Here is a 22,480-nt window from a genome sequence, read left to right on the forward strand (position 1 = left end):
AGAACAGTTACTGTGTGAAGGTGGAGATCAGGTATGTCTATCTTGCACTTTCCAGCTTGAGATTCTGGAGGGAGTTGCACAAAGATATCCAAGTTAGCTGCAAACTTATTAATACTGTATTAATAATATAATATGTTTTTCTGGCTGCAGGCTGGTTCTCTCTGCAGATCCTTTGGGGCTGTGCATGTTTTATCACATGTTTTATCCACAAGCATCTTAAGCTAATGGAGATCTACTGTAAATAGAAAATAATTGCTCATATGATATGCAGAGGATACACAGTTTCATGGTACATTAATAATAATAGAGGTTAGGACTCAGTATAGTCAAGAATATTTATTAAAATGGGCCCATAAATATGTAATATAATAAATATGTAATAAAAATGCTGTAAGACTGACAAAAGCAAGGCTACACATAGATGAAATGATTGCAGTCCTACTCATCTACATCTAGGGTGATTACATCCTGGAATACAGCCTCTACCAATAACCCAGAGCTTATTGCTCAGCCAGGGAGTGGATGAAAAACTGTCGGGATATTGTGGCAAAAAATAGCTTAATACAGTCACAAAATATACAAACCAAGAAGTAGTGAAGACAGAATATTGTTACGCTTTGTCAGGCAAATCTGACTGAAAATACCAAAATGCCAATCTGAAGACCTCAAAAAAACCTCCAAAAATACAAACCAAAACATTAAAAAACCAAAACCCAGCATCAAAACCAACAACAAAAAAATACTCCCAGCCTCGAGACCACACAGGCTCTGTCTGGAAACTGGGAAGGGATTCCGTGATGTTGTGTGGTATCTTGTGTCTTTTATGTATCATTGCAGCTAACAAATTGCTTGTTAATGTAATTGTAGAAATAAACTGAGAAGCAAACACTGGAAATGAAAGCTGAATAAGAAAAAAAGACGTGCAGCTTTAGCAGTGAGGTGTGGAACAGTTAGCCAGGGCAAATGATGAACTTGCCTTCTCTGAAATCCGGTTTGGCTGTCTGATACAAAGTTTTACTTCAGAAAATAGAACATTAGATGAAATGAAGAGCTAATTGGCTGAAATGTTATGTAATATGTTACAGAGGAGATCCTGTCAAATGACCTCTTGATCCTTTCTAGCATTTTAAACTGAATACCTATAGTGAATCATTGTGGTTATTCTTTGGATATCCTAGGGACGGGAACTAGTTAGTTCAGTATTCTCTGCTTTTATCCAAAGAGCTAGAACAGGAAACGTAGTTCCTACTTATGGAGAAGTCATGGTATGCAGATTAAACATCATCTTCCCTGGAGTACCATTGAGGTGGTGGGTTTTTTCCTTTTCTCTTTGTTTAGTGGATTTTCTCTGGATATGTCTATTGAGATGCCATCTGCTATTGAGCGCATACATAGCTGGACACACACACTAAAAATAAAGGTAAATTAATTTGACTGTAATGATATCTCTGCCTTGGCACTTCTGCTGCATGTTTAAAATGGAACTTTTATCCTAGAAAACACTTGTGCTACACCTGTCTGTCTTTGTGCGCTGTTCATTCTGCAAAGAGCTTGGTCCTCCATTTCTCTCAGATGAAAATCTCTATGGTGCTTGAAAGCTTGAAAACAAAGCTTTCTGCTTTGTTTGTCATCTTATTTAAAAATACATTCAAGAAAATGAATGATATTTTAAAGAATGTAAATAGAAGCTGTACCTTGTAAACTTTCTATAACCTTTTGGAAAAACAGCTTTGGGACTACCCCTGTTAAATCTGTTGTTGTCATTCCCTGTTCTCACAAAGTAAATAATATTCACTGTATTGTTATAAAGGAAATATTTAAATGCGTGATTTTCTCTTCATCTAGAAAACAGAGTGCAAGGCTGTGATCAAGACTGTGGAGAACAGCTCCTTGGGCATTAGTGGCTTTGTCGTAGATATCTGGATTTCTGAAGTCTACCTACCTCGAATGTGGGTAGAGAAGCATCCCAACAAAATGAGTGAGGTATTGCATAACTTGTACTGTTCACGGGGTAATACTGAATAGGCTAAAACATAATAAACAGACACAGTTTAGTTTTGATGTGTAAAAGATGAAAAAGAATCTCACACCATGGGTAGCACGCTGTTTGATCTGTTATTAAGCTGAATGTTCTCCAGAAATGAGGGGTTTTTGAGATGCATAGAATCTTGCTGCTTTTGTTTTATCCTTTCCCTTGTAAAAGAGTAAATGTTTCAACAGTGTCCAATCGTTTCTGTTAAACCACTGTCTTCTAACTGTTGTGCTGCTGTTTGTATTTCGTAGAGTTGTGACTACAGTGTTTGATGCAGATGTTGCATTTGCAGCAGTGGAAGCAAAAAAATAAGTCATGGCTGGGGATGAAACTAGGTAGCTTCGGAGTCCTGCGATTGCAGTAATAATTAAAAATAAGTAATATTTTAAACAGTTAAATTTGTGGGCTGTATTTACAACTTACGCATAAATATTTATAGTATCTGTCAGGGTTTTATTTTAAGGCAACTGACCTTCCTATAAAATTTTGCATTCTGTTGTAGTTATTACTGCTGCAGTGATTATTCTCAAAAGCATTTCAATCTTTTCTGTTTCACTAATACATGAAAGAAACCTAGCTGGCACTTCTAGCACCCTGGATCACCCAGAAACAGAGTCCAGCTGTGGCTGTGTCACAGAAGAGCTCATTATTGCCACTGAGAAATATTAATAAAAGATTAGGTAGGAAAGCAAGGATCATTTGAACTTCTTAGCGAGGTGGGGGTTGGTTTTTTCTCTCTGGCTGCTAGTGACAGGACAAGGGGAAATGACCTCAAGATGCACCAAGGGAGATTTAAATTGGATATTAGGAGGAATTTCTTTACTGAAAGGGTTGTCAAGCAGTGGCACAGGCTGCCCTGGGAAGGTGGTTGAGTCGCCACTGCTGGAGATGTTTAAAAGATGGGTTGATGTCCTACTTGGGCACATGGTCTAGTGGTGGACTTAGTAGGGCTGGACTGATGGTTGGACTCAATGACCTTAAAGGTCTTTTCCAACCGAAAACTTTTATGGTTCTTTTACCTTCACCCACAGTAACTCCTTGCTGAGTTTATTTAAAATCATATTTAAAATATGTGATTCCAGGTTATTAGAAGCTGTTTCATTCTCCCACATTTTTTTGTGAAGTTCCTGGTACTTTTCGTTATTTTCAGCTCCTTTTTATTTTTTTTTAAATAAGATAAAATGCTGCAGACATTAAATGTAAAGTCATTGGTGTTACCAACCTGTCAGCCAAGTGCCGAGTTTTATTTTAGCTTGTAGAACAAAATCCAGTGCTGTTTGCAGAAGAGTGAATCAGATAGGAATGTGAAGCCACAAAATTCCTTTTTCAGTTTTTCATGTAAGACCTGGGATATAGATGAAGGCTCAGGATGTTGCTCTTTTCTTGCATTAAGAGTAAATGACATATTAGAGTCATTTGTTAGAACTCATATTTGTTAAAACTTTGAAATATGGCTTTATTCCACTCTCATTCCATGATAAAAAATGAAGATTCTTGAGTACACTTGTAATGAAATAGTATTTGTCCACTGTGCTGATGATTTTGTTTCTTTCTCTATAGGCTTGCATGCTTGTATTCCAACCAGAGTTTGACACAACATTTGAAGAAGAGTACCTGTCCAGTGAAATTATTATCTTATTAGATTGCTCGAACTCCATGGCAGGTTCAGCTTTACACCAAGCAAAGCAGATTGCTTTACGTGTTTTGGAATTATTTTGTTTCAAACAAACTGTGACTGTAGTCAAATTTGGCACAAGTGAGTTTCTTTATTTCGTCTTTACCTGAAAGCCACCTTTTACCTTCTTGTCATAGCTTAGTTTTATGCACGTCTTTATTATAAAACCAGCACAATATTCTGAACTCCAACCAGGAATGTGTAGCAGTATGGAATATTTCTACTCTGATTTTCCAGTCATGAAACTTAAACTTGTGTTTCCATATTGTTGCTACATGCTTAATAATTTAATGCTCTTAATATCAATCTCGATTCACAGATTTCACAGAACTTTCTTCTTTTTCAATCAACATCATAAATGATTTGGCATTGCTGAAGGAGTTTATTACAGTAAGTAAATCAGTTTGGTTGCATTCTAAAGAACACTTCTTTGTGTGGGATGCTTATCATTGCAAAACACCGTTATGCGACATTTTCTCTTTTTCTTTAGGCCAGCTTCTAAGATTGATGTGTATTTTAGTCTATTTGAAGTCTGTTTTCCCTAGTAACACTCACATCCACATCTGAATATTAATTCTAGTTTGGTTTTAAGTGATTGTTTAGGTTGTTACTTTGAAGCTGAGTAGCTATCAGTATAAGGACACTTTTCAGTGTTTCCCCTTAAGTTTGTCTTTTGGAGTTTCACACCTCTCATTGCCTGCTCATAGCAGAAAGAAAGGAAATTATTGGCTTCCTTCTGGAATCTACAATTTGTAAATGAAGGCAGTGCTTGGGCCAAAGGACTTTCAATGCAAAGGAAAATGGTTTTGACACTAAAAGATCAGATGTAGATGTACTTAGGACAACAGGTTTTGGTTAGTACTGTATCTTATCAGTGCCAGAAATGGGCTTCTCATCTTTAAGTAAAGCTTGATGCTGGCATAACGCGTTAGATACCAATATAATGGATGTCTTGAAAATGGAATGGTGAGATGTAAATGGCAGTCAATGCAGAGTAACACAAAGGGAAAAATGCCACTAACTATACCTGTATGATGTTGGGGTTTAACCCAGAAAAGAGATACAGGAGTCATTGTGAATAGTCTTTAAATGATAGTGCAATGTTCAGCAGCAAAAAGGTAAACGCTTGGTAGCTGTGTAAATCTATATTGCTGTACCATCTTGAACACTGGATGTGCTTCTGGTCACTCCATCTCAAATTGAAGTGCTAGGGATACAGCAAACGTAGATGGCCAGATATATGGAAGGCTGCTATACAAGGAAAGGGCTTGTCCTGATTTATTTTAGCCTCTATTGTATCCTTACACCATAATCTCTTTACCAGGATAAACAGAGGAAAAGCAGAGTAGGGATGGTTATTTGCTGTCCCTCACCTCTTAAGGATCATAAGACACTCAGCAAAATGATCAATCAGCAGATTTAAAACAAAAGCCAGACCGTCCTTTTTGTGCAAAATAAATAGCGGAACTTCTTGTCACGCTTAATGTTGAGGCTAAACTGTAATTCAGTTCAGAAGGCACATTAAAAGTAAGAGCTGTAAATAGCTTCTAGATGCAGTAATCTGGATGAAAATTCAAGTTCAAGAAGTCCACAAAACACTGTTTACTGAAAGCTCTGAAAACAATCTAGGAGTATAATTTACCATCTTTCTTATCTATCGTATTTTGCCTATGCCTTTTGCCTAAGCCAGAGAGCATATAGGACTAGACAGGCCTTCAGCTCTGTCTTTTATAGCAATAACAGAAGAACAAATAAAACTTAAGAATTATTTTTTTTTTGAAACCAGGAGTCCTGTATAACAAAATAAAGATTAAATTATACATTGGATGTTATTTTAAGAAAAATAATTAAATTCAAACTAAAATTGTAATACTTTACTTCTCAGTCTGCTACCGCGACATTAGGAAGCACCGATTTATGGAAGACATTACGTTATTTAAGTCTGCTATCTCCTTCTCAAGGACACCGTAACATTGTCCTTATATCAGATGGACACATTCAGAATGAGAGCATGACCTTCCAGATCGTGAAAGATAATGTCCAACATACAAGGTTATTTACATGTGGTGTTGGGTAAGTACAAAGATAGCTAGCAATTGCATTTGTTTATAATCACTAATCATTTATTCAAAGTGAGAGATTAATAAGCTGAGAACAGTCAGACACCCAAGTGTACTGTCTTACATACAGATGTATGTTTAAATTAAATACAGAAATGTTTGCCTGCCTTTAATAATGGAAAGCATGTTCACCTATGGCAGGTTGAACAGGAATGCATCCAGGCAGGTTTTTAATATCTCCAGAGAAAGAGTCTTCACACACCTGCCTGGGCAGCCTGTTCCAGTGCTCTGTCACTGTCACAGTAAAGTTTTTCCTCATGTTCAGGTGGAACTTCTAATTTGTGCCTGTTACTTCTTGTCCTGTTGCTGGGCACCAGTGCAAAGAGTCTGGCTCCACCCTCCTGACATCTGTCCTTTAAATATTTATAAGCATTGATAAGGTCCCTTCTCAGTCTTCGCTTCTCCAGGCTAAACAGACCTAGGAATCTCAGCCTTTCCTTGCAAGAGAGGTGCTCTAGTCACCTAATCATCTTCATGGCCCTCCACTGAACTCTCTCCAGTAGTTCCTTGTCTTTCTTGAACTGGGGAGCCCAGAACTGGACAGAATACTCCAGATGAGCATGAGCATTGCAGCATACCCCTCCTGACTCCCTGTCAGGTCAGCAGATGGGTGCCCCAGGGCCCTTTAACAGAGAGTCACCCACTATGAGTACTTATTATTTCTTTATACAGTACCCACTGGGTGCTGCTGGTACAGTTTCTCCGTGCAGACCTTGTTCGTGGGTGTCTACAGCTGTTAAAGCTTCATATCCATTTCTGTTGGTGATGTTGAAGGGTGGAGACTGAAGTAAAGTTTTGCTTGGTTGTGTAGGCAAGGAAACATCAAAATAAAGACCTGTGGTGAGGGTCATGTTTTCTAGGACTGTTTTTTTCATGACACCTTCACCATAGCTCCCACAACTTTCCCCAGATCTTGCTGTTGTGGTTCCACTCCCAACACTGGGCAAAACACCCTTCAGGCCACGTACCAGACATCCCAGTGCTCTTCTAATAAGTGTTACCGTATTGGTTATACCCATGTTGTTAAGATAGTAACATTCCCTAGCTGACTCTGCTGTAAAATAGCTGTGTCCGTGCTAAATGGCTCTGTTGAGATTGAGGTTAATAAGTTCAAGATCAGGATCATTTCGATGTCATCTTATTGGTGTTTGAACCTAGGTTAATTTCTCTGCACAGCTCTGCACTGTGACATGTAAAAGCTTGTGCACCCTGTAACGTCCTCAAATAATGTTAGGAAATCTCTAATATGGCAGCACATTCATTGTCTCCATTGCTTTCAGTTGATCTGTCCTGAAACGGGGATAGAATTTTGAAAATTCAGATACAAAAAAGCCTGCAATACTAATTAAAACACAAATACTTGGAAATATTATCAGATGAACAATTTAATTGAATAATTACATAAATAATAATTACTTGTTAGTTCCACAGCAAATCGACACATGCTGAGATCGTTGTCCCATTATGGTGCTGGAGCATTTGAATACTTTGACCCAAAATCAAAGTACAACTGGGAGACAAAGGTACATTTATAAATCTTGACTATATTGAATATGTGCTCATTGTGTGATATATCAATATCTGATACTGCATATCTTCGTTATCTCAAATTGGAAATTACTGCTTTTCAAGAGATCACATGGCTTTGCTATTACAATAAGATAGTTCAAGAAACATTTGATAGAAGGTAGAAAGAGAGGTGCTTGTCTACTAATCCTTCTTTTGTTTTAAGTATAAATAGATAGTAAGTGAGAAAGAGAAGTATTTAGCTTGAGTATTACAAAAGTGCCTATTTTCAGTGGGATCAAAGACACCTTATTTTCAGTCGGAATGCAGGTGCTGTAGGAAGGGATATGAGAGCTGTAGACAATTCTCAGTTCTTTGACAAGAGAAGGAATTTGTCACCCCACCTTCTCACTCAGGTTGGTCACTGAATGCATAAAGGGGAGACATGACTTATTTTACTTTTTCTATTCTTTTGGAGAGCCTCTGTACTTTTCTTGCTAAGCACAATCTCACCAACTTGGGAAGAGTTTAAAAAGTGTCAAGCTATATAAAGAATTGTCCCTGAATGCATAAAACATGGATTTGCTTCTGTTACAAGTCATGGTATAGCTACATTGTCTTTGCTATAGTGATTAGACCTGTCCCACTTGTATTGTGTAACTCTTAACTGTTGGTGCATCTAGAAGTATCAAGCAATCTAGGCCCCCACATCCAGTGTTTTTCAGCTTCCCCTTACAGTTATGCATCTACAGCATTGTCTTGTGCCTTGAATCTGTGCCTGGAACAGTGGCGGTAGAGAAGGTGCTGCAGCAAGGCTGGTATCTTGGACACTTTTGCGTGTTCTCCTCCTGTTATTCTGGCTGTCATGAGTGGTGCATGCAGAACTATCTGGAGCAGATGATGGAGATGTGCCAAATTGTTCACATATCTCAGAGTTCACATGTCTGAGATGGTGCTAAGCGTAGCAGGCTGTGTTCCCTAGCCTGTTTGGCAGCCCTGATGGACAGAAACTTTGCTCTCAAGTTTCAGCTTTTACTTAAAAGAAGTCTCATTATTCCAAAGCCAGTACAATAATAGCTGAGTGATTCTCCTTATTGCCTCCAAACATTAGACTTATTTTTAACAGTAATAGTATGTGGCTTCTTTTAGTTGTTTTTTTTTAAAAAAAAAAAAGGAACTAGTTCCTTTCACCTGGGAAATGTTATTTTCTGTTGAGAGATGATGTTTTCTTTTGAAATGTGCTAACAAAAAGAGCTAATTTTTTGTGCTTCTTTACACAGATACAGAGTCAGGTATCTAGAATATCTTCTCCAGAATGCAGTTCAGTTTCTATTAAATGGCAACAGTTTAATACAGGTGCACCAGAGCCAATGCAGGCTCCAGCTCAAATACAGTCTTTATTTAACAATGAGAGACTTCTTGTCTATGGATTCATCCCTCACTGTACTCAGGTAAAGACTGGAATGTGAGTGCACTACTGGATAGAAATTAATACGTAAATCAATCACAAAGGAAATATTATATTGTATTTTAAATCCTCTGTGCAGTATGCACCTAGCTTCTGTTTCATTGCTAAATATGATTAAGTTACTATTTAATTGTTTATAGTGTTTCCTCTAAGAAGTAGAGAGGAAAAAGTTGAAAACTAATATAATGTCCTATCATTGTGCTTTGATAAATACAGGATTCCTTTACTTGTGACTCCTTCCCCTTGTCGTAAGGGGAAATACTTATAAACCCAGACATCTAAAGATTTACAGATTCGAGTTATGTTTGGGAGACAGAACAGCGTTTTGTGTGCTGGTAACAGAGCATGAGAGAGAAGGAAACAGTATTATATTTTTTTCCTTTTAGGCCACCCTAAAAGCAATAATAAATGACCAAGAACTACAGACTGTGGTGTCTACTACTGAACTACAGAAGACAACAGGAACAGTGAGTTTAGCCAACATGTACTGTTTGGCCAACAGTACATGCCATACTGAGACAAGCTGCTGTAAACAACTGCGTACTGCTTTATGCTCTTTTGAAGGAACTGAACCCCCTTTTTTCAGCAGTTCTTACACTTTTATTTTTACTTCTGATGTCTTAAGACAGACCTTCAGTTTTCAGACTTTTAAAGGGAAACTGTTTTATCTATAAGTGTCACCTTTATCTGTGTTATCTAACACAAACTTAAGCTTCTCAGAACAGGAAGTGCTGCTTTTTCTTTTGGCAGCCTCTTTGGGGTGGCTTTTCTCCAGGTGACCTCTGTGAAGAAGCTGCTGTAGTATTTTCACCTTGTAAACTGTTGCTCTGTGGAATATCTCATCACTAGTCTGTCATCTCTAGAAATGTATGGAAAAAAGAGACAGTAAAGCGTTACAAGCTTTTCCTCTGCTTCAGTATCAATGAAGTGAGAAGTCTTTTATGCAAAGGAAAGCACGACCACCATTTTGAAAAGCAAAACAAGCAAAAAAACCCCATTTATTATATCTTAACGGGTAGTCTACACTTGAAAAATCAAATTAATAGTCAACTCTTAGTAATAATTTTTATATGGCTTTCACCCCTTCCCCACTAAGGGAAGATAATTTGTTTTCAAATAGAAATTATTTTGTTCCCTATTCAGTGTAATCTACTTTGAAAACTGCTAGCATGGCTTGGTTTTCACGGACATTTTAGTTGTTTTGGTTTCCATAAGGACAGCTGGTTTCCAGGAACATGCTCTTCTACAGGCAAAGAAAATTGTCAAGCAGAAGCAATGTATTTGCTTGCCATAATGAATTTTTGCTTTTAGAAAATACCTGTACTACCAATTCCAGATGCAGTTAAAAAAAAAAGAGGAAGTTTTGAAAGGTATGAACTGAAATGGCAAAATGATAAAAAGCAGGTTCAACATTTTAAAAAGTATTAATTCTTGATGCTTTAGATGAACTCTGAGAATTCCTGCCTGTTTCTTTTGCCAGTTTACCTTAGCTCAAAAAAATAGCTATTTCCTCAAGAAATAGCTTTTCTTCAGAAGTGGCTCTCTGGTATCTACCATATCCTTCCAAAATGAGCCACTGGAAATGTTTTGGCAATTGCAACTGGAATACAGCTGGACTTTACCACATTGCCCTCACAGAGCTCCCTCTCATTGTTAGCTTTAACATATTGAAGATGCCCCAATTGGGTCATTTTTTTAAAAATAAATCAGTCTTTCATAGGTAAAAAAGTAGTTTCTAGTTAGCTGAGTTTAGTAGTTGTACTTTCTACGTTCAGCCCCTCAGGTCAGAAATGACTTGTTTACGGTAGACCTAATGAGTTTTTTTAAGCTAAACATTCTAGACTCACTTTACATTTTCCCCAAATTATGTTTGCTTTATAGACAGGATTAATTTACCTCACTTCTCCTGTGCAGATATTGTTGGTTAAGTCTGAGGAAGTTTGTGCAGGCTCTGTTTATAGTCACTGAAGAAAAACGTGTATGTCCAGAAGGGGTTTACTTCCTCCCTGTTTTAGTTAGCCGGTTCAAGATGGGATTAATTGTGTGGTGGAGTTTTTCTGTTTGTTCACGTGCCTGCTTTTTTTTTTTCCTCACCCTAGAGAGAATGTGCACAAGTTTTTAGTTTGCTGAAATTAAATGAAATCAAATGTACCTCAGGTGCAGGTTGTGATTGCTTTTCAGTGGAAATGAGCTTGTCCGTTCCTTAGAGAATGGGATTCTGTGTAAATATGAAAGCTAATTGCCTGCAGCTGGACCTCATACATGAAAGGAAGAATTAAAAGATAAATATAATTACTCTTATCAGTTTGGTTTTCTTTCTAGGTGCTGCACAAACTCGCAGCAAGAGCTTTCATTAGTGACTACGAAGACGGGATTCTTCATGAGAATGAAACAGAACATGAGGTTTGATAATCTGAATTAAAAATTGTACATCTAAAATGCTAAACAGCAAACATTTCACTGGACTAGAGAAGATTTTCTTGCTTTGTTAAACATAACTAGAAGGTTACAATTCAAATATAATTTTAAGGTTGAAGTCCCCATGTAGCACTATCCTCTCAGATACAATTCTGAAAAATTTTAGGACAGTCCCTTCTTCCCCACTGTAAGAATGTCTTCTGTTGGCACAATGTGTGCATATTTTTCCTAATCTAGAACCTGTCATCATAGGCTATTGCTGATTCTTCATTTCCTGTGACATACAATTAGTTCAGTAAAAGTTTATAGCTTTTGTATAGGATGTGATGGAAGGAAATGACCTATGTTATACAGATAGAGACTTAAGGATCTGATGATCTCTGTTAAAAAATTAAGTTTTTAGCTAGTTAAAAACTTAACATATTGCCATCTTGGCTTATTTGTGACTTCAGAGCAATTCTTCTTATAAAATACAGCTGCTTCTTACATTAGAAGAAGACTAGAACCAAAAGAAGTCTCACTAGAGGAAATGCATACCCCTGCCCAAAGCTGAGTGAGGGAGTAGAGAAGGTTAGAAAAGAGTAGACAGTTGTAAGCCAGTAAATTCACAAGCTCTTCCTTTTACATGTCACTGTTTGGAGCACACAAATGTGTTTATAGGTCAGTTTTTACATCAATGTTTCTTGTAGCTAATTGTATTTTTTCTGTCTGTTCCATTCATTAATATTTAACAATCCAGATGAAGAAACAAATCTTGAAAAACATGATTATTCACCTCAGCTTGGAGAACTCCGTTATAAGCCAGTTTACCAGCTTCGTTGCAGTTGAGAAAAGGGTATGTTTTCTATATAGTATCTTGTTCCTACTAGCTTCTCTGTCAAAAGACTATAAATTCTGTAACTGTATTCATCTCAAAACCGGTCTTCCTTTTGCTGAACAATGATTATTCTTTTACAATAGAGCTAAAATTAGTACTTTTGACATTGTTTAGTTTCTTCTGCAATACTGCAAGTTATTTTCCTTTTTATCTCTTCTATTTCTTGTTCTTACTTTACAGTCCAAGTTTGTTAAGATGTGCATTTTACAAGGGCATAGAGTGATAGGGTGGGAGGGAATGGCTTGAAATTGGAAGGAGGAAGATGTAGATTAGACATTAGGAAGAAAATCTTCGCAATGTGGCTAGTGAGGCACTGGCACAGCTTCCCTGGGCAACCTGTGGCTGCCCCATCCCTGGAGGTGTTCAAGGCCAGGTTGGATGGGGCCTTGAGCAGCCTGGTCTGGTGAGAGGTGTGCCTGCCTATGGCAGGGGAGTTGGAAGTGGATGATCTGTAAGCTCCCAGCCAATCCAAACCATTCTGTGATTCTGTGCACTGGGTATTTTTAACGTACTGCATTATCTGCTTCTTCCCCATTTTCAACACATCTCAAACTCTCAAAGAACAATGTGCTCTCTATCATGCCAGAGAATTTTCATATTCATAACTGTGATGCATTTTAATTTAGGATGCTGATGAAACATCTGCTGATGATGCTCCAAACATCCTGGAAATTATTGCTCAAGAAGATGTAGATTTTTTACCTTACATGGACTGGGATGGAAAGTCAGTGGAATCTGGCAGCTTATTTTCAAAAGACCTTGCCTATGGTACCATGGTAACTACATTTATTATATATTCCTATTGCTAACATTTGTGGTATATTATCGAGTTGTGACACTGTATTGTATGTGTAACCATATAGAAATTGTTCATGAAATCTCTTCAATATCATAGGATCATAGGATCACTAGGTTGGAAAGGACCCTCTGGATCATTGAGTCCAACCGTTCCTAACAATCCCTAAACCATGCCTCTCAGCACCTCATCCACCCATCCCTTAAATACCTCCAGGGAAGGTGACTCAACCACCTCCCTGGGCAGCCTCTGCCAGTGCCCAATGACCCCTTCCGTGAAAAATTTTCTCCTGATGTCCAGCTTGAACCTCCCCTGGCAGAGCTTGAGGCCATTCCCCCTTGTCCTGTCCCCTGTCACTTGGAGAAAAGGCCAGCTCCCTCCTCTCCACAACCTCCGCTAGTGTAGAGGAAGCCTTAAACTCAACTATAAGAAAATGTTGAGGGGCTAGAACGGGGGGGTGTAGTTTCAAGGAAAATCGAGTTATTTACCACTAGCAGACAGGTTCAGCCAAAGCAGGGATACTACAGGGAGTGCGGATAGGCATGACTGGAAGAAGAGAACATATTCCTAGCACGCAGTGGGACAATCTCTGGGATGAGGGGAAGGCCTACAAGAAAGCTGGGGATGGACTGTTCAGAAAGGCTTGTAGTGATAGGAAGAGAGGCAACAGGTATAAACTGCAGAGGGGCAGATTTAGACTGGACATAAGGAAGAATTTCTTCACAATGAGGGTAGTGAGGCTCTGGCACAGGTTGCCCAGGGAAGTTGTGGCTGCCCCATCCCTGGAGATGTTCAAGGCCAGGTTGGATGGGGCCTTGGGCAGCCTGGTCTGGTGGGAGGTGTCCCTGCCCATGGCAGGGGGGTTGGAAGTGGATGATCTTTATGGTCCCTTCCAACCCATACTATTCTATGAATATGGTAGCGCTGTTGACTTTGGAAACTACAAGAGATGCCTGCATCACTTAGCCAGGAGGTATGATTCTGTCAGTCCTTGAAGTCTTAACAAATTAAAGCTTTACATCTCCAAATTGTATAGGGAACTCAAGAAAATCATTATTTCTCTATTAAATTATGTTGTGCATGACTGTGATGTGCATTTAATAAAACTCGAGAGCATTATCTCAGCCTGTAGTCTGTAATGCATTAAGATTGCGAGCTATTTAGAACAGCGTCTAGGGGTCAATTCAACTTAGGTCAATTCACATAAAGCCTTTTTCTTAATCCTTTGGCTCAAGGCTTCCTAGGCAGAAGAATACCAAACATCTGCTTTGGTGTGTGGTGTCAGCATAGACCAGGCTTGCTAGCTCGTATGCAGCAGCTCCTAGAGCACAGCTAGTGCTGGTGCCAGAACCGCAGTACAAGCAGGATCCATGCTTCTCTTTGTGTAAGTTCAACAGTATAGTACAGTGGAACTTCCTTGGCTCATAATAATCAACTCTATTCATCATTTTTATCCTAATAATGTAAAATACTTCTCTGCTTATACTTTGTCACAAACTTTCCTCTGTGTTTTCCCACTGTAAAGTATAATAGGGTAAGAAATATTTTGTTTAGCTGATATATTACTTTTGTTTTGAACATATAATCATCCTGCACACAATATAAGAAGAAATACCATTTTGATTAAAAAGAAGAAAGTATCTTACTAATTCTGGGATTGTTTTCTTTCCTTCTAAACAGGCATGTTATTCAGATGCAAGCCTTTATTATCCACCTGATTTCCTACTTGAGGAAGATGAACCTGAAAACGAAACATTGCGATCTAAAGAAGTTCCTGCTAGTCTAAGCAGCATCTCACAAAAAAATGTGGCACAAGGCTTTGTAAACATTTCTGAACGTGAAAGTCCTACTTGCAGTCTCCAATCAAATTCCAGTTTTGATGGATACAGCACAAAGGAGGGATATTCTGGAGCAAAGTTGCCTTCACCATGTGACCTTAAGCCACATGGTCTTTCTCAGCTTTGCTCATCAGTTGCTTCGAATGCGGAGTTAGGAGGAGTAATGGCTCTGACTCAAAGGAAATCATTTCAGACACCTACCCTTACAAAATCAGGTGTTCCTGTGGATGTTCCTAAACCAGCCCCTCCTGCTCTCCTTCGCTGTTCTTTTCAAAATGCAGTGGGAGACTTGAAACATCATTTTTATTCTTTTGCTGCTCCGACGCAGGGTGCGGCACTTTTTGGTTCACTTTCTCCGATATGTACAAATTCTGAAAAGACTAATGTTGAAGAACAAGTTATTCCCACATTTGGCGTTTCTCAAGCTCATAATAAAAAAGCATTGTCAAAGCGTAAGCGCAAGCAAAAGGCAGAACATTGGAGTGATGTTATAGCTCTTGAAGAAGGATTTCCTGAGGCCTTTGACCTTATGGTAAGTCTTCCATCAGTAGCCTTTTATTTACAGTATGCTGCACATATGTAGAAATCTAAGCTGCATTCAACTATCAAAAGGTGCCTTGAATGTTCATGTTCAAGGTTTGCTGACATACAGCCAAAAAAGAACACGGTTAGGCTGGTAATGAGGCTGCTTTCAAAGTCAAGAAATCTAGACCTGAAATGCATTCTTTTTGTTTGGTTGGGGTTTAGTTGTTCTTTTTCAAAGTGGTAAATCTTACACTCTGAATTCTGTCACTTGTTCCTTACTGCTTTAATAGGCAACTTCTAAATGGAATTACTTTGCATCATGAAGTAGTATGGGGAATAGTGGTAGATTGAAGATTTGTAATGAACGTTACTCTGTTTATTCAGGAGCAATCTTGTTGCTCAGTGCAAACACAAAGAATTCTGTTCTGTTCAGTAACTGGGAATGAAACCCCTGAGCTCAAAAATCAGGTGCAGTACCCATCCTCTCTTCGTACATAACCTAAAACTAAGATATAAGTAGAGGAAAGATTATTTTCAGCCCTGTCCTGAGGTAAAGATTTTGTAAACTCTTTTGTTTTCGTTGCTTTATAAACTGATTTTATAAAGAGCACGGTGACATCTAAGTCATGCTATTTTTTGTTCCTTACGTGGGCAATCCATCATGCTTAAGAAACAGCACAAATAGCCAACAAATAGTTGATAATATCTCCAGAGTCCAATTTTACTCTGGATTTCCCCAGTGTAAGGTACAACAGGGTATTTTTTTAAACAATATGTTTTCGTTTTCATTTTGAAGATACAAATGATGGTATAATGATAATGAGCATAACAGAAGACAGCATATAGTTTAATTAAAAAGAGAAACCACATCTTAGTAATGCTGGAACTACTTGATTCCTTGTAATTTTGCTAAACGGGAACTTTCTACAGCTGTAGCTGATGTTTGTGCAAATGCTTTGCTAAGTCAGAGAAAAGAACCTTTTTCAAGGAAAAAAAAAGGAGGTTTCTTTTTAAAAAGAGGAGTGCTTTTCTTAACTTTTAAATGCAATTACTTTGTATCATGATTTAGTAGCTGGATGGATAATGATGATAAGATTCTTGGTGAATATTTTCCTCTCCAGGAACAGTCAAGGTGTTCCAGAACAACAGCAGAAGAAAAGATTCCACAGAGAATTGAGTTGATGTCTGTAAACTGGAAAGAAGTTTTTGCGCTCCAAAATCAGGTGCAGTACCCATGGCCTGTTCATGCATTACTTAAAAATAAAATATGGTTAGAACGAAAAAAGTATTTTTACTTTAATCCTGTCCTGAGATAAAGTAAAATACATTTATAAACAGATTTAACAAGTGCATGATGATATCACTCCTGCTATACTTTATTGATTTCACAGGGAAATCAGCAATGGGTTTGTAAGGAACAGTATAAAATTGGAGCCAACAGGTATTAATACACCTCTAAAACCTTCCCATCAGTCTGCAGCCTGGAGACTTCCTGGGACAAGTATAAAAGCATATAGGGAAAGTTAAGTAGAAGTGTGTGCAAGTAATGCATATGATGCAAGAAAATAAAAAGCTGTTGGGTTTAGAGGACTGGACAGAGATGTTGCAGCAGGAACTTTTCCCTGGGCAGTCAGACCCTACTGGCCACAAATCCTGCATGTAAGGGTCAGAGCAGGTAATGTTTAGCTTTGTTGGTTTGGTGTGACCCTTGTGGTAGGAGAAGTCCCTGTTCTGCATAACCCATCACCAGTTTGGGAAGTCTACCAACTGAAGGGGTGAGGTGGTATCAACAATCAGATATTGTGGGTCACACAGTCAATATCTATAAGTAATAAACAGAAGGAGGTTTTCAAATGTATTGCTTGATCCAAGTGAAGAAGACACCATGGGATGCCCTCAGTGGAGACGCCTGTTTGTCAGCAGAGGTTGGCCATTCAGCACGGTGGTACATTGAGTTGCCTTTTGCTGGCAGAAAATTGTACTCTAGATACAGTAAGTCCTCCAGGTGCCCCAGCTTTGGGTTCCTTTGTGCAGCAGGGTCTACCTCATGCTTGCATCCTCACAACTCTTTCTTGCTGTTTTTTTTAAAGCATTGCTTCATTCTGTGCGCAATTTACTTTATTTTATGTATGAAGTTTGTATGTGAAAGCAGTAAAGTACAGCTAACCTCAGCATTAAGATGAGATTCATATTTTTCGTATCATTCTGACAGAATTCTTCTATCGAATTCTGTCTAAACATTGAACCATATACCATACATACCATATATCACATGGATACATTGGAGATTAGAGTAAGAGACTTGAGACTGAGTCTTGTGGGAATTTACTCCTGAAGTGTGGTTCAAGATTTCATCTTTCTCAGTAGAATTGCCAGTCAGTGAATTTTAAAAAGAAAAGTTTCTTATGGGTTTTTACACTAATTATACTTAATATCCTACAGATTTTCACTTTTTAGATAATTTGGATAATTACAATCTAATTGTCCATTTAAAATAATACATTATCTTTTAAATTACCTTAACAAGAGGTTGTAAATTTGTATCTACAGTTGCAAGTTTCTAAGACATAAAGCTGCAAAGACAGGTAGCATCTCAAAAGTGTTTAATATTGAAGAATAAGTGCTTGAACATCCTGTTGAAAGCCTCTCTTCCATCTGACCTGAGAGCAGCAGACCGTTTGGCAGATACTTTTAATCATTAGAGTTGTCCAATTTCTGGCAGGGAAAGTCAGATAAAATAGGATTGGTTTTGTTCATACTGCATTTAACGGCATCCATAGTAAACTTAATAATTTATTTATAGAGGCTTTGCATCCTCAGCAGAGGGGAGGGATCCTTTATTGTTTCTTTTGAGTAAGAGGAATGCTTGTATAGCACTTTTAAAAATAATTTTCAGAAAGCATTAATTTGAAATAAATTTGAAAATGCCGGTGTTGTCATTGTGCATCCTTTCTATGGAGGTGATCTAGGAATTATTTTGGTTTTACTGCTCAAGGGCGTTTTACAAGGTAAGCTAACGACAACGTTCCCGGTCAGTTAAAGACATTTGATAGTAGATCAAAAGGTTTTGAAGTTTAATATTTGAATCACCAAAACTGAATATGTTGATTTCAGGGTTTGTGTAAGCTTTTAAACAATAAAGTAAATCTCTGATGTCTATTGTGTTCTTGCCAAGTACATTTTCAGTGTCCTGAATCTTTGGCTTATCCATATCTTTGTTTATTCCACAGGATGGCTCTTGGAATCTCAGTCCACAGTTGGGAAAAATCTTCAAGTTTGATGTTGATAATTTAATTAACAATTTTCTCATTAGAAAAGGCATCCAGTCACTTGGTAAATATTTTTTTGTCATTAAGAAGCAGTACATTGTGTTATATTTCCTGTGTATATGTGTAATGACACTGTGTATCTTAGCAGAACTCTCAATGAGATATACTCAGAATTTAGGATCTCTTAAGGTTTTCAAAAGTGTGTGATTTTAACCATATAATTCCTTCTCAACTTCTCTTAAAATATAGTGTCATAGTATCATAGTATAGCTAGGGTTGGAAGGGACCTTAAAGATCATCTAGTTCCAACCCCCCTGCCATGGGCAGGGACATCCCACTAAAGCAGGCTGCCCAATGCCCCATCCAACCTGGCCTTGAACACTTCCAGGGATGGGGTAGCCACAACCTCCCTGGGCAACCTGTGCCAGTGTCTCATCACTCTCATGGTGAAGAAATTCTTCCTAATGTCCAGTCTAGTCTAAATCTGCCCCTCTCCAGTCTATACTCATTTCCCCTGGTCCTATTCCCCACAAGCCTTTACAAAAATAGCCCCTCTCCAGCTTTCCTGTAGCCCCCTTCAGGTACTGGAAGGTCACTATAAGATCTTCTCTGAGCCTCCTCTTCTCCAGGCTGAACAGGCCCAACTCTCTCAGCCTGTCCTCGTAGCGAAAGTGCTCCAGCCCTCTGATCATCTTTGTAGCCTTCCTCTGGACCCTTTCCAACAGCTCCATATCCTTCTTACGTTGAGGATTCCAGAACTGGACACAATACTCAGATGAGGTCTCACAAGAGAGGAATAGAGGGGCAGGATCACTTCCCTTAACCTGCTGGCCACGCTTCTTCTGATGCAGCCCAGGATATGGTTGGTGTTCTGGGCTGCAAATGCACACTGCCTGCTCATGTCGAGCTTCTTATCGACCAGCTTGCTAAGCATATCCTGGAGAAATGTGTGGAGGGTATGAGATAGTTGGAATAGCAACAGAAGTTCTTTTATCTCAGTTACTGTATGTGCTATGTTAATAACTACTACAAAAAAAGAAGGGAAGTAATCTCCTAGGAGAGTGTCAGAAATCCCTTCTGCTTATACAATTCTTCTCCACACACAGTCAGCAGCATTCAGTGTGCACTCGGCCTTTCTACTTTGCTGTTTGCCTCTGTCAGCTCTCTTTGCAGGCAGCAGACCAGAAAACTTGGCTGGGGACGGGGGTGAGGAAGGGAGGCAATTCCTTTTTTTCTAAATCTTTATAGGGTTCAGTTCTTCATCAAAGGACAAAAATCTTACAAGTTGCTCATTATTGCATTCATTAAAATCAAATTAGATTGGGACTGAAGAAACAACTGCAGAAATCCCAACAAAGCATTACCAAGTTTAAATTTGAAGGCTAGGAGCACGTTTGTCAAATTACTGATGTGAGTATTCTTGATAGCAGTGATGATATAGTGAAACAATTAAATAGCATTAGGAAAACTGATGTTTTAAAGTGATATGGAGTACTTTTACTTTCTCTGTTGTTAGGAAATCATTTAAATAGTAATAATGCTTCTCTTTTCTTCTTCCTTAGGCCCCAATGGAAAAGAAAAGCTACTGCAACTGATTGCTACTCTTCTTGTGCTACAGTTGATACGCTGCACAAAGGCATTGAAAGGGATAGTCTTCAAAACCCTGATGAAACTAGATGATTCATGTAATTCAAGGTGTGCTTTTAAATCAATTTTTATAATTTAATGTGGTAATATAAACCTTCTCAACATACATTAATCTCAACATGGAGTTTCAATGATCATACTACATTATATGGCTGTAGAAAAGGGAATGGAAGGAAGTAATCATTGGTGGCACGTGGTTTCTTTTTAGAGGACAGATGGAGGAAGGAATACTTTGCAAAATATGATACAAAAACTGAGAAGTATAGAAAGTAAAGATATTTTATACTTATTAGAATCACAAAGGTCATCAGAGGGCTGGAGCACCTCTGCTGTGAAGACAAGCTGAGAGAGTTGGGGTTGTTCAGCCTGGAGAAGGCTCCAGGGAGACAGAGCGGTGTCCAAGTACCTGAAGGGGGCTACAAGAATGCTAGGGAGGGACTTTTTACAAGGGTCTGGAGTGATAGGATGAGAGGGAATGGCTTTAGATTGGAAGGGGAAGATTTAGGTCAGATATTAGGAAGAAATGATCTGGTGGGAGGTGTCCCTGCCCATGGTAGGGGAGTTGGAACTGGATGATCTTTGAGGTCCTTTCCAACCCAAACCATTTCATGATTCTATGAATACAGGGTACCTGCATCTGGAAAGTCCCTTTCTTTAGGGAGAAGTGAACAGTTATCATCTGGGAAGTTTTGTGCTATAGAGGAAAGACAGAGGTCTTAACAGAAGCATGAAAGAATAGGCTTTCAGTGAATCTGGATTGCCTCGGCCACCAGAGATTCCTTGTGCCAGACTGGGAAGCTTTACACACTTCATACTTTACAGGGCATGTAGGAGCAGGATAAAGAAACAGTCAAGAGGGCCCTGGAAATCTTCATTCCTCTTTTTAAACTCCTTGACAGAGGGAAAAATTAGTTGTATAATTTTGGCTACTCTAGTCAGTTTCTCTAGAACAGAAATAATATTGTTTCTCTAGAACAGAAATAATATTGTCTTGACTGCTGGATGAAAGCAGTTCTAATATATGTGAATGTACAAAGGAGGAGTAAAGTTTGCCGTTACGAAACGCATGGTGCTTCACTGCGGTGATGGGAATAGTGCAAATAAATGCAAGTAACAGTTTTGAGTCTACTCAAATGTGGAAGAATCTAAAAAGATAGGGTGCTTTACACAATGTTTTCTGCATTAGATGATATTTTATACAGGCTGGATCATAGTACTATAGAAAATTTTCTCTTTCAAATAATTATCGTTAAAAGGTACTATTTTCTTCATACTCCTTTGATGGATTTACAAGATTTTATTGTAATAAAACTTCATTTCTACACACAGTGGTGTTCACTGGGCTCTCGAGTTGATCAAGAAAGCAATAGAGTGGGCAAGAAGAGTTGAGAGGCAATTTCCATCTATTTGCTATCGCCTTGAACTCGGGAAAGACTGGGATTCCGCCACCAAGAAGATACTGGGTATCAATTCATCTAACATCGATTTGCTTTCTACTTAAAAGTGTTTAATCTCATAATTCTTTAAGATAATAGCAGAGTTAGCTTGCCTTGCAGTTTCACCTAAAATGTTTAAATTGAAGATATTTGATCTTGTTACTGAATAATAACTCTAATTGCCACAGACTTAAGGGTATGGAAATAAAGGGTCTTGTAGTTAATAAGTCTTGATTTTACATATATGTAGTATTTTACTTACCCGTAACTGTTAAAAATACTATTTCAATTTTTATATTAATCTCTCTGGTTCATTGCACATTATGAAAGCACTTTTATAATAGATTTGTTTTGATTTCTTTTACAATTTATGTACTAACACTCCGGCTCTAGTAAACGCAGTTAAATAAGCAGAGTGTGGTTTGCTTGCTTTTTCTTACAAGATTGTCTTTTTTCCTACTGAGTGTTGCATTAAAAAAAAAAAAAAAACAACAAACAACCCTGTGCTTGCCTACAGGCCATTCTTTTAACATGCAAAATACCAAAAACTGTAAAAAGGTTCTTTTCCCTAGAGTGAAGCCCCGCACTCCAACAGGATCTCACCCTATAGGGTTCATGCACATCTTTTTTTGTGCGGCTCCCCACAACCAAAAGCAAAGGTTACCCTGGTGCTGGGATATTCCACACACTCTGTCTTTTCTGCGTGCACAAGCCAGACCCACCCGGGCTCTGTGTCTACTGGCGGGAAGGTGAAGAGTGAGAACGTGCCCTTCGATCCCCTTGTTGCTGGTGACCACCTCCCATCATAGAATCACTTGGTTGGAAGAGACGTTTTAGATCGAGTCCAACCGTATCTGTCCACTACTAATTTAT

The 22,480-nt window shown here is 38.4% G+C and overlaps 1 protein-coding gene across 5 annotated transcripts in view; it reads left to right on the forward strand.

Annotated features, from left to right (window-relative positions):
* Window positions 1-22,038, forward strand: part of PARP4 (poly(ADP-ribose) polymerase family member 4) — a 48,630-nt gene extending 26,592 nt beyond the window's left edge. For all 5 annotated transcript variants that reach the window (XM_054088305.1, XM_054088337.1, XM_054088322.1 and 2 more), the window contains 16 exons: window positions 1,339-1,420; window positions 1,846-1,983; window positions 3,593-3,788; window positions 4,027-4,097; window positions 5,593-5,780; window positions 7,251-7,350; window positions 8,614-8,784; window positions 9,188-9,268; window positions 11,124-11,204; window positions 11,959-12,054; window positions 12,723-12,872; window positions 14,573-15,262; window positions 16,377-16,478; window positions 18,486-18,588; window positions 20,087-20,219; window positions 21,501-22,038. In XM_054088305.1, coding sequence (XP_053944280.1) covers window positions 1,339-1,420; window positions 1,846-1,983; window positions 3,593-3,788; window positions 4,027-4,097; window positions 5,593-5,780; window positions 7,251-7,350; window positions 8,614-8,784; window positions 9,188-9,268; window positions 11,124-11,204; window positions 11,959-12,054; window positions 12,723-12,872; window positions 14,573-15,262; window positions 16,377-16,478; window positions 18,486-18,588; window positions 20,087-20,219; window positions 21,501-21,672 — 2,554 coding nt within the window. In that variant the 3' untranslated portion in view covers window positions 21,673-22,038. The remainder of the gene's footprint in view (window positions 1-1,338; window positions 1,421-1,845; window positions 1,984-3,592; window positions 3,789-4,026; window positions 4,098-5,592; window positions 5,781-7,250; window positions 7,351-8,613; window positions 8,785-9,187; window positions 9,269-11,123; window positions 11,205-11,958; window positions 12,055-12,722; window positions 12,873-14,572; window positions 15,263-16,376; window positions 16,479-18,485; window positions 18,589-20,086; window positions 20,220-21,500) is intronic.
* Window positions 22,039-22,480: the final 442 nt, after the last annotated feature.

This window comes from Cuculus canorus, chromosome 1, assembly GCF_017976375.1.
Source record: "Cuculus canorus isolate bCucCan1 chromosome 1, bCucCan1.pri, whole genome shotgun sequence".
NCBI lineage: Eukaryota > Metazoa > Chordata > Aves > Cuculiformes > Cuculidae > Cuculus > Cuculus canorus.